Source organism: Chenopodium quinoa, unplaced genomic scaffold, assembly GCF_001683475.1.
Source record: "Chenopodium quinoa cultivar QQ74 unplaced genomic scaffold, ASM168347v1, whole genome shotgun sequence".
In the NCBI taxonomy this organism is placed as follows: domain Eukaryota; kingdom Viridiplantae; phylum Streptophyta; class Magnoliopsida; order Caryophyllales; family Amaranthaceae; genus Chenopodium; species Chenopodium quinoa.
Window position 1 is genome coordinate 456,688 of NW_018743331.1, and position 12,046 is coordinate 468,733.

The window sequence follows — 12,046 nt, forward strand, 5'->3', positions numbered from 1 at the left end:
TAGTCACAACTTGTGACTTAGTACCATAACTAGGTACTACTTTTTGTCCCTTCTCAAGAAGAGGGACAACAAATGACATGCTATGAACCCCCAAACTTTGTATCTGGGGAGCCGCCTTCAAGGCAATGATCAGAGAAATCATTGCAAATTTTAAATGAGAATTAGACAAAGTCAATTCTCCAAATAACTTCTGACCAATGAAATCGGAAGTGAACACGAACAAAGACCACAAAACCTCAACCACCTCTTTACCGAAAACTACAACCAACAACCTAGAACCAACAAAGGCATTAAAATACCTTATAATCCTTTTGGCGAAGACTAACACAAACCATAGCTCCCACAACAATACTCCTTTATCCTTTAGAAAACCAACTACCAAAAGAAACCTCCAAACAAGGCATGACCATTCCACCTTAAAGTGAGAAAAGCACAACGGGTCTACTTCAACCAACCCATAAAGACACCAAACTTCCAAATAAAGTATTACTAACAAGGAAAATACAACTAGCAAAGAAGAACAACAAAACCTAGAAAAGAAACTCCCACATCACAAGAGGAGTAGTTACAAAGCTTAAACCAAAGAGAAAGTTAAGATAAACGAACTAGAGGAGCAGCCCAACGACCATTACCCAAAGCAAAGACCCCCAAAACCCTAACCTTAACTCCACCGATTCCGTCACAAAACACTCTTAACGGCGGCGTTAGGCCTAGCCATCCAACGTAAGGAACCCAAAACCCTAACCCTTACCCTAACTTCACCGTTTCTGTCACGATCAAAACCACCAATGACCACTAACAGCGGCGTTAGGCCTAGCCCTTTGTCTTTGTTTCGCCGGTGGAAACCTTTCTTTGACACGAACTTGTGGATCAAAAGCACTCCCCCTTCTTCTTAATCGGAATAAAAACCTACAAACACACCTTTAAAACAAATCTAAGAAGAAATTAAACTCTTAGAAATGGAAGGCTAGAGGCCAAAGATTTGTTTGTGAGAGAAGAAGCAAAAATAAAGGAGAAAAACAGAGAAGAAATGAAAGAGGAGACTCGCCGGAGTACGATTGCGGCGCCGGAACTTCAGTGAGTTCCTAGGGTTACTGGTTGTTGGGGCAAGAGAGAGAAGAGAGAAAAGGTTATAGAGATCTCAAAATTTTAGGAGTACAAAGAAATGTTAATAACTTCCTTATGTTTTATTATTATTAAAGAACATATTCGATGGCTAAGAGATTGCGTTTGTGATATTTAGGAGATGAATTATTATACGTATAATATCTTGAGAAACCATTATGCTTCTATTCATACTAGGGCGGCTATCGCTCAAGCTAGTCATGTCAAGAATTTCTTTTGGTTTGGCGTTGTTAGTAGTGTTAATTAGGAAATGTGAACAAATATTTTTAAGGGTATAAATGTCCACATGCTATTTTTAAGTATTAAAAAAATAATTAATATTAATGAAGGAAAATATGTAAATAAACATTTTAGGGACATAATCATTTCAATTCTATTTATAAAGTGTGGTCATACTTTTAAAAGGGGTAAATACGTAAATAAACATTTTTAGGGGCATAATAGTCTCAACACTATTTATAAGAGTTTACTCATACTTTTAAAAAGGTAGGGATAAATAGAATAATATGCAAGATATTTTTCAATGTGTGCATTTATCCCTACCTTATAAAAAGTTTAAAACTCTTATGAATATTGCATGGACATTTATATCCCTAAAACTCTTATGAATAGTGCATGGACATTTATATCCCTAAAAATATTCTTTTAGATATTTACCCCCATTTGATTTCAAAAGCCTTTTTAAAGTTATAATTGTCTCTTGAATTCCCTAAATTGATTTGAAAAGTTATGTTTATTTCTATATTTAAATTGGGCCTGTTCACATATCGGATATCCGATTCGAAATGTGATTTCGGATCGGATATCAGAAATTTTCTAAGCAGGTGTGGAGTCAAATTAAACTGATATCCTAATCCGATCCGAAAATTTCGGATATTCGATATTCGAATATCCAAAATTTTCGAATCGGATGCTTCGGGTATCCATTATCCAATATTAAGTAAAATTGATTATGATTACTTTTTAAATTTCACTAATTTTATCGTTTTTTTATAGTTAAGTTGTACAACATATTTTAACAAAATAGTAGAGTTTTTACAATAAAAATTATCATCAAATATATTAAGAATATTATAATCAGTTAATAAAACAGGATCAGTTTTATATGAACAATTTAAAGATTTTATATATATTTCACTATTTCAGCCTTTATATTTCAGATATCGGATATCCGAAATTTTGAAAATCAATATCCAAATCCGCATCCGATATCCGTTTTTTTCGGATCGAATATTAGATCCGAAATGAAAACTCGGATCGGATATCCAAAAATTCGAATCAGTTGCGAATCGGATTTTCGGATAGTTTTATACGGGCCTAATTTAAATCCATCTTTTACTCTTCTCTTTTTTTTCTTTTTTTTTTTTTTTTGTTTTATTAGACATTTATATTTCTACATCGAATTCAATATCTTTTTACCGTTTAATCACTAAATCAAAGTAGCTCAACTAAAATTCAAAACATTACACAACTACACAATATCTAACACATTTATAGCCTATATGCAAATAGCTTTAATAAAATATTACACAAACAAGCATAAGGCATAAAGAACATTGGTAATAATTCTTCTCAAAGAGCTGTGCTATACCGCACGCATCGCACGCATCGCGCGCGTTGAAATCCCTAGTATTTTCTGAAGAGCATTTTTTTCTTGTGATATGATCTCACTAGGTTATTAGGAAATAACTCATCCAAACAGGCTATTTAACACAACATTTGAGACTAAGCTTTTTCCATGTAGAAAGAAAGACTAATCTTCTTGAAATGCTCCAAAACTTCTCGGAAATAACTCAACGATTTTACACACCATTGGTGCACACTGTATATAGTATTTTGCCGACTTGAATCTAGATCCACACTGTATATAGATGTACAAGAATCGAACATGTTATGGAAATTGAAAGGAGAAGCCAAACCAGCTTATAACCAGTCCAAAGCTTGAACCTAAAGAACGTGAATTATCATTATTGTAATTTGATAAAAACGAGTACATATTCCATAACAACAGGATTCGCATAAATTTCTGTTTCCAGAGGTCCATTGCAATAGAGTTTCCAAGTGAAATGTCTCTTCATATGCAATTAGTCTGCAATAAATTGTGACTTATGAGTGGTCTCCAATAAGCTTTTAAGATAAGGGTCATCTTTGTATTTTGAGTAAATGGGAAGCTCAAGTGCGCTCTCTGCTATTCTCCGGTCCTCGTAAATCTTTGCTACAAGACTTTCCAAAGAAGGAAAATTGGCCTGTAAAATTCGAAGTCAAAAAACATCCAGATCATGGTATACATTATAGGATGGAAAGAGGATATTGGAAGTTTACAAATAACAGAATACCTCGGGTCGAATATAACCAACAACAACAAGGCGTAATTCTTCTCCATAAAAGTCGTCCTCAAACTCATGAAGCAGCCAAGGTTCCTTCAAAAAAATGAAAAAAGTTGTTAAAGATAAATCTTATGTAGTAGAAATAAAGCAAAATTTTCATGTTCAACTTACTATTGTCTTCTCTGGATTGTTGAAGTACGGATTCCAGCCAATGCTCATTACCATCTTGTAAATTCCTCGTTTGGAAACTCCCGCCCAACCAAAGTATACACCAGATGGATATTCAGAGAGAAGATTTAAAAAGCTCTCTGTGGACAAATTAGCTACAGAAGATAGAAGAAATGATCAGAACATATGATCTGATATTTTCAAAGGAATATGAACACAGGGCATGACATGCCAGAATAACAAATCTATTTTAGTTAAATAATTCTCATGTTTAATTATAATTAATTAATTAATTCTTCTCACACATTACTTTTTGTTCATACAGTCATATGATGAAACAGTTAATCAGAGCTGCTAAAAGAAAGTAACCACATAAATTAAGATAAATGACGTGAAATCATAAATATGGCTCACAAATCCCCAAATTAATTGTTTCAATATCCTCCTTGGCCTCCCTTTACTAGTTTCAGGTTAAAAATCACATGAATTATCCAATCCCTTGTTACTCTGATAAAAATTGCGGATTTATCTAACATATTATACAAGAGTCGAGCTAGGATGCCAAATACATTATGATGGACCTATAATGGTTACAATAGAGATATATATATATATATATATATATATATATATATATATATATATATATATATTGCAAAAATTTTATCTAACAAGGAAAATACAAATATATTAAAAACACACCTGTGGGGATTCCAAGAACCTTTGACCCACGGCCAAAACCCTTAATAACAGGACCACCAATGTGCCAAGGTTCTATAGGAAGGGTTTCTTCAATCCCTGGACAAATTCAGTGAAAATTTCAGACATATGATGCAAAGTAGGGTTCCATCTCTCATATAGTCATAGAATTTTAATTCATGGAAATTTACAATCTTCAAATGGAGGTAAGCTCCATTGCTCAGGACGTAAATCAAAAAGAGAATTAATGACTTTGTCCGCCATTGTGTAGAGATGTGATTGTTTAGGCAGTGATGGTACAGCAATCACTTCCATTCCAGCAGCCTTGCCCGCAGTAACACCAGGCCTAAATCAGCCAGGAAAAAAAAAAAAAAAAAAAAACCGATTATTCCAAGTGTCAAGTATGATACATACAACATTGAATACAAAGCCAAGTAAAAACAATCACCCAAGAAAATAGGGGAATCCCATTGAATATCAATGCTGAAAAAAAATGTTCAAGTTGGTTTACGAAGGTTAAAATTAGGTTTCACACACCTTTTTGCAAAAATCATGAACCTCTTTGCAGAACCAATTTGGGTGTCTGTAAGACTCAAGGCTAATGCCAGACTTAGAAAAAGAAAGCATGCAGAGAAAGAAGGGGAAACTTGTGATAACTGTGTACACTAGTAGCAAGGTTATAGAGTGTTCCACATGAGTAATAATTAAAAATTCAGAGATATCTACTGAGAAAATCAAGATAAGGATTGAAATATCAATGTACTAAATAGCAAAATATGTCAAAGATCACCATATAAAGAAGTTGAAATCAAAATGAGGATTGAAATATCCATGTAGTAACTAGCAAAATATGTCAAATATCTATTTACAAGTTGCTGATGCTTTTGAGAATGAAACATCCACTTATATCTACAGAACTAAATTGTAAATTAACTTGCAAAGAATGCAATAGACAGCCACTCTTAAACATCCAGACACCCAAAGTCACAACAAGCTACATTATTTTAGAAATTAAACACAGATCATTAAATCATTATAGTCTACAACTCTACATCTCGAGATGTTCCCTGATAATTATAACACTACCTCAACCTTTTTGTCTCTTAAGTCCAAAAGTAATTTCGGACTTTTGAAGCGCTATTTGCTAAAATAAACTTTAAGTTGAGCATCTCAGACAACCTTTACTAGATACTTTTGAAGGAGTCATAGGATACTTACAAAGAATCTTCAATTACAAGGCAACTGGAAAGTTGGACGTTGAGCCTATTGGCTGCTTCGAGGAACCTTTTCACATGAAAATATGCAGCAAGCACATTAGACAAATGCATTGCTTAACTAGATCAAACACAAGATACTGTCTAGTTCCTCTTCTTTTACCAAAACCACAACAATCCTAACATGAATGCAAAAGAATTACTCCCTTCATTTATGATGCAAGAGGAAAAAGAAGAGAAATAATATTATATATTTACATGTAATAAATAATCTATCTATACAATCCTTACTCACAAATCAGGAGATGGCTTCCCAGACTTTACTTCATCTCCACCAATTACTACGGAAAATGATTCTTTCCAGCCTACCAAATGACATATGAGTAAGAATATGGTGATGAATGGAGAAGTAAAAATATCAAAGTTCAAGGAAAGAGAAAAGCTCTAATACGTACCCTGATTATAAGATAGTTTCTTCTCTATGAAAGGTCTGGGAGAGTTTGAAGCCAAGGCCATCGGTATTCCATGGCCATGCAAATGATTAATTAACCGGTTGGCGCCTGGAAGAGGTTTGATGTTGCTCAAACTACAGTCAAATTGCAATAACATGTTCAAGCACTCACAAATGTAAACTTATTTAGGGATTGCAGAGTTTCAGACGGATATGCTTAATCTACCCAAAAAATCAACGACTTTGCTTTTTCAAATGTATTCAAGTGGCAAGTGCACACACTCTGCTCCATGTAAAAAGGAACGAAATAACTGAGTAAACAATTAAGTACACGACCACAGAACAATCAAAATCCCAATTTCTGAAGAATGTGAAGGTTGAAATAGAACAGGTTTCAGCTCTGAATTGAACAAATTTTACCATGTTTGGCCTCATCCTAAATCGAAATTGCCTAATATGCCAACCGTCATCAGGGTGGTTGAAAAAAAGAAACAAACATTCAGACAGAAGAGGAAAAACCATTCAACAAGAACATAAACAAAAGTTAGATCATGAACTCCATACATAAATATGAAAAATGACAAAGTGGAGCCAAAAATTATCTAAAAAAACTCAGTCATTGACATGAGATCAATAATCATTTGAATGGTAGAAAACACAAAAATTAAACTTAAGAACTCGTGAATAAATACCAAGAAGCTAACAAAATAAGAAATGTACATGCTTTAGATATAACTTAATACTTGCAATGATAACACACAAAGAACAAATAAACACAAAAGTATGGAAAATTGGAAACATCAAAATCTTGAATATTGATCCTTGTATATATTGAAGAAGAGAACCAAGTAAAAGTTTCATTACTGATCAGAGAACATTGGGGTGAATGCTTTTACGAATTCCTCTGCAGTGCAAGGTAGTTCATAAGCTTCAACAACAGCAGAAGATGCTTCCGAAGGGGTTTTTCCAACTATCCTATGAGCCTCTCTCCCATCCCACTGCTTTCCATACTTAACCAAGAAACTCTTCAGGACATCAGTTACTAATTGATCTGCCATAGAATTGATAAATTATCATTAGCACCTAGCAGTTTTCAAAAGGCATGATGGATATTAATACAATAGAGGTCCTAGAGCCCAGGCATAAGATGTCTTCGTTAATGAAAAAGGCTTAAGCTGATTTTTCAAGAGCAACTGATACTGAATAGTATTTCTCTTATTCCACGTAATTTAATTGATGAACAACCAAAACAATCCCACATTCCCACCAATAGCAATGCAAAGTATCTCCAATTCAGCTCTCCAATCTTTCTTTTCCATTCTCTCTCCTCGTGATACTCCCTAAGTCAAAACAATAAAAATAAATAAACTAATAGCCCAACAATGCAAATCTCTATATTGGTTTCAGATATTTCTCCTACTTTTTTGTGGTCACTGTTATTTGAAGAACCTAAGCACACTCAAGATAAAGAGGCTTTAATTCAAGTCTTGCAACTTGCAAATTGTTAGAAAAACATAGAAGAAATACTCTTCCATGAATCTTTAACTACAACACCACCCGCGGGGGAGAGGTCCACAATTTTCATGGATATGAAGCCAAGAGTCTCCTAGTATCTTGTTTAATGCAAATCTTCTCCAAATTGCTTAAATGTGAGCTTTAGCCAACAATCTCCTAAACACTACAATAGCAGCAGCAAGAAAGCAACTTTAAAATGGGTTATCCTCACCACCCTATAATGCATGAGCAATCACCCGTGTTTCCCTACATTGTTACAAAAGCAAATCCAAAAAGAGCACATAATATTCCATTAGTCTATGGTAGTAAACAAATGTATGCTTCAGCACCAAGCTTCAAAAGCATAACATAATTTATACCACTCAAATATATCATGAAACTTAATTTTCCCCTTCTATATCCGAATATGACATTTTTGGGGGATCATAAAATATTTTTTCCTCCTAAAGAACTCCCATGTTAATCACATACTATTAGTTGCATGAGCACAAAAGCATATTAATCTCACTCAAAATGTTCATACAAATTCATAAAAAAGATCAAAGCTAGCAAACCCTCAAATAACAAACAGACACTAAACACCTATGGAAAGCACACCTGTATTAAGAAGTGTGCCATCCAAATCAAGGATCACAGAAGAAACTGTTTTCTTAACAGGATTAGCTATTGACATCTTGCCGATCATGAGAAGCTTGTAAAGCTTTTAATTCTGCATGAGAAAACATAAGCATTCACTTTCTCAATTATAAGAATTAACCATTGTCTACATATCAGTATTAAAATATCAACGCAAACAAATAGACAATTACATATAGATGCACTCCAAAATATAATAAAAGGGAAGGAAATGAATAATGAAACTCCATATCAGTACTAAACCCATCAAAGCCAACAACTGAAGGCATAATAGTAGCTAGCAGTTGGCATCTATGAGTAATCAAGTACGACGTGTAGAGACAAACTTCCTAATTTACCACATTGGTTTCTAGTTTCTCAGCAGTCGACCCCATCCTTTACAGAATAAGGCTTTGGTATCGTTATTGTTGTACCACAAAACATTTGAATTTGAAATTAGAAGTACAAACCATATGTTGTTCACAATTTTCAACTACGGTATTCATAGTTACATACTATGCAAGACACAAAAATGGTATCCATCTTCAAATTACAATAATATATTTGCCTCATTTCACTTAAACTTATTTGAATTTCTCTGAACTTTTTTTGACCTTATTATAACTTATTTTAGTTATTCATTGAACTTGAGTAACCCTTACAAAAATCTTACCAAAGCTTATCTCAACTTCTAAACTTATTAATCCTTATCCAGGCCCGTCCCTGAGGAAGGGCAGGAGGGGCGGCAGCCCTGGGCCCAGGGAAAAGAGCTCTGATTTCATAGTTGAATCCTAACATTAAAGTATTGTGCAATACATTAGCAACCAAATTTGATTCAATTATCTCATAATTTTAGGGATATTTGATTCAATTATCTCATAATTTTAGGGATATTTGATTCAATTATCTCATAATTTTTGGGATATTTGATATGATGATAACAAATACAAACAACTTACCTCAGAAGCTGCTTCAATGGGGGATACAAGAACTAGATTCAACGGAGAACGGCAACTTCGCTTCAATGGAGAACGTTGAATGCGCTTCAATAGAGCAATTCAATGGGTCGGATGCCTTTGATCCCTATTAAAAGCCGTGAACCATGACTGCCACAGTTATTAATGGGTTAGATCCGTCTAATAAATAAATGGACTGAGTCTTTATACGATCGTCCAATTATAGGGTGGAACAGACCTTTTAAGGGTTTAGTGTAAACCTGTTTTAATAAGTACGGAGTATTAGTTTATCTTTAGACTTCCATTTCTCAAATATTATCTTCACATACCAAAGCTTGTATAATTTGTTTGTAAGTTTTTTTAACTTTTTTTTTTAAATCTTGAAAACGGCTGAAATTATATTAATTAAACTGAGTTTACAACAAACGAAAGGAAAGTAGGGTAACATAAGTCAACAAGTTATCATGTCTTAAATGTGGTTAGGATGAGTTTTCCTCAAAAAAATATGTCTTAAATTAATTGTCATGTGAAGTGTGAACTATGCAATTGTATAGGTAGTATTACCTTTGCAGTTTTAACATCAGCTGACGATCACCTACATTTTATTCTAAATGCAGTTGCATACTAGCAAGTGTAGAATTGTATGAGTTAGTTAATTGTATGAGTTGGTTAGTGATCTGTGTAAAACAGAAAATTATTAGTGAATAACTTTAGAAGTGACAACTTTAATACTTTTTTTTTGGAAAAAAAACCCATCTAGATCAACCGAAGAAATTTCCAAAATGTGAGGAGGGATTACATCACTCCACACCCATTGGCCAAACTCCCATGGTTGAAAGTAAATCAATTTGTGAGCTACATTATTACCCCCTCGCTTTACAAAAGATCATGAATCACTAGTAAAATTAGAAGAAAAAAAAATCTAGAATATCCTTTATAATCAGATGAAAGGAACTGGAGCCATACAAACGCTTCCTCATTGCCTCAATCACCACCAAATTATCACTCTCGATCCCAATGCAACTCAATACCCTTGTGTCTCACAATATCCATGCCCCAAAATATCGCTTTCACCTCTGCAATCTTAGTCTCTCATTTTTCACTCGACTACACCGTAGCTCTCCAAAGCACCACCCTCTCACTATTCCTGCAGACTGCACTTTACCCCGTCCCCACCTTCCCCAAAACACCAGCATCAACAATAATTTTAACCACACCAAATGCTAGAGGAGACCCGCCTACAGAGACACTCTTTCCACCCCTCCATGCCCCATGTTATTCAACTTTCCCACCTCATGCCCCTTCGTATTAATCTTCAAAGCATAGGTAACAATTTGCTCAACATTCGGATTTTCACCCTCACTCATTCATTTGTTCCTTGCGCCCCACATAGCCCAACACATAGTAATTAAACTTACCATATCCTCTCCAAAATTACCAAAACAGTGCTACCACTAGTCACCCATACTACAAAGAGAGTGAGACAAAACCATAGAATAATTGCACTTACTCCAAATTGCTCGGGCTAAACTGCAATCTTTTAACGCATGCATGAAAGATTCTTCTTCTCTATGGAAAACACCACAAGCTAGTAGCTAGGCACAAACTAGCTACAAAAAAATTAGCTTTAAATTCTTATGTAGCCTAAAAAGCTAATTTGCTAATTAGCTTACCATTGGAGTTGTTCTAATACTCCATCTGTTCCTTTTATTAGATACATTTTGACTTTACACCCTAGTGTCCGAACCAGTTTAGCGAACACCCACCCAAGCCCTAACTCTAACTCTCGAACCCCACTTATTTAGCGAACTCCCACCCAAACCCCAACCCTTACTCTCAAACCACACTTATGCGGTGAACTCCCACCTAGCCTCAACCTACCCGATCGATCGAACCCACACAACTCCCACCCACCCTAGCCGGCACAAACCTATGACCACCCAACCCTCCAAACCAAACCCGACACCCCAATCTTTTAAAAAAATTATTTATTATAATTAAAATTAAAAATATTTTTTTCTATTTAAATTAATATTAAGCTATATTTTGTTTTTAATTAAGTCAATTCTTATTTAATTGAGAGTTAATTATAGTATAAGTCAATTGATGACTTGTTTGACCGGTCACAAGTCAGATCTAGTACTTAAATTATTTATGGAATATAGACATCAATGTTAGACTTATTTTTTAATTTATTAAAGTTGACTTAATATTGGAAGATCACCTAAAGTTTGACTTATTGTGGTTATTTTTTTCAATATTTTATTATATTAGACTTTCCTTTTACTAATCATTTGTATATGCATTTCTATTTTACACAAATATTTTCCATACGAGAATGACAAAAAAAGAAAAAAAAGAATGGTGCATTATCACACCAAGAATCAACACAAATTTTTTTAGTGTGTCATTAGTTATATAGTTATTGAAATATATATTTATGGATAATTGATTGGTTATTATTTATTGATGATTACTAGTTATTTATTTAAGTAAATATAAAAATATGATATTTAATTATATTTTTTTTCTAACGAATAAATCACAAAAGAAGGTTAAAAGAGAAGTGTGAATGAAAATGTCCAAATGGTGCAATAAAAGAAAGGGAGAAAGTATTTAACAAATTATATAAAGTTATTTACGAATTAACAAATTACAGAACTATTTAAAAATTATATAAATAAATGATTATTTTAACTATCATTTTGCCCTGGGCTTCCAAAACGTCAAAAACGGCTCTGTCCTTATCTAAACTTATTTTTCTCGAAATTAGTCGAACTAAATTAGGCCTAAACATTTAAAATATCTAAGAAAAAATTTAACATTAACCCATTTTGAATAAGTAATATTCATATACATTCAACTCAACATCGATAAAGATATAAAATCAAACAATCTCATAAAACCTACAATTCTTTCACAACCCAAATTAGTCACTCTATTAAAGATGAGTCTCTTCTAATTATGTTTTGCAAA

The 12,046-nt window shown here is 33.7% G+C and overlaps 1 protein-coding gene across 3 annotated transcripts; it reads right to left on the bottom strand.

The window, feature by feature from the left end:
• Nucleotides 1–2,884: 2,884 nt before the first annotated feature.
• Nucleotides 2,885–9,222, bottom strand: LOC110737661 (bifunctional riboflavin kinase/FMN phosphatase-like). Of its 3 annotated transcripts, XM_021917996.1 has the most exons (12): nt 9,074–9,222; nt 8,788–8,905; nt 8,097–8,208; nt 6,849–7,035; nt 5,989–6,119; nt 5,829–5,898; nt 5,538–5,603; nt 4,511–4,665; nt 4,323–4,418; nt 3,624–3,775; nt 3,462–3,545; nt 2,885–3,371 (listed from the first exon to the last, which is right to left on the bottom strand). In XM_021917996.1, exons 3-12 carry the CDS (start codon nt 8,182–8,184, stop codon nt 3,210–3,212), a joined length of 1,191 nt encoding a protein of 396 aa, XP_021773688.1. In that variant the 5' UTR covers nt 8,185–8,208; nt 8,788–8,905; nt 9,074–9,222; the 3' UTR covers nt 2,885–3,209. The 3 variants fall into 3 exon arrangements, with proteins under 3 accessions (XP_021773688.1, XP_021773689.1, XP_021773690.1); XM_021917997.1 differs by lacking the exon at nt 8,788–8,905; XM_021917998.1 differs by lacking the exon at nt 6,849–7,035 and having other exon boundaries at nt 5,989–6,093.
• Nucleotides 9,223–12,046: the final 2,824 nt, after the last annotated feature.

Excerpts from the sequence above, each read along its gene's own strand:
- LOC110737661 (XM_021917997.1), bottom strand. The coding sequence starts at position 8,184 with ATGATCGGCAAGATGTCAATAGCTAATCCTGTTAAGAAAACAGTTTCT. Across the intron at positions 7,036-8,096 it reads TGGCACACTTCTTAATACAG|ATCAATTAGTAACTGATGTC; the intron begins GTGTGCTTTCCA and ends ATTCTATGGCAG. Across the intron at positions 5,899-5,988 it reads GAAACTATCTTATAATCAGG|GCTGGAAAGAATCATTTTCC; the intron begins GTACGTATTAGA and ends GTCATTTGGTAG.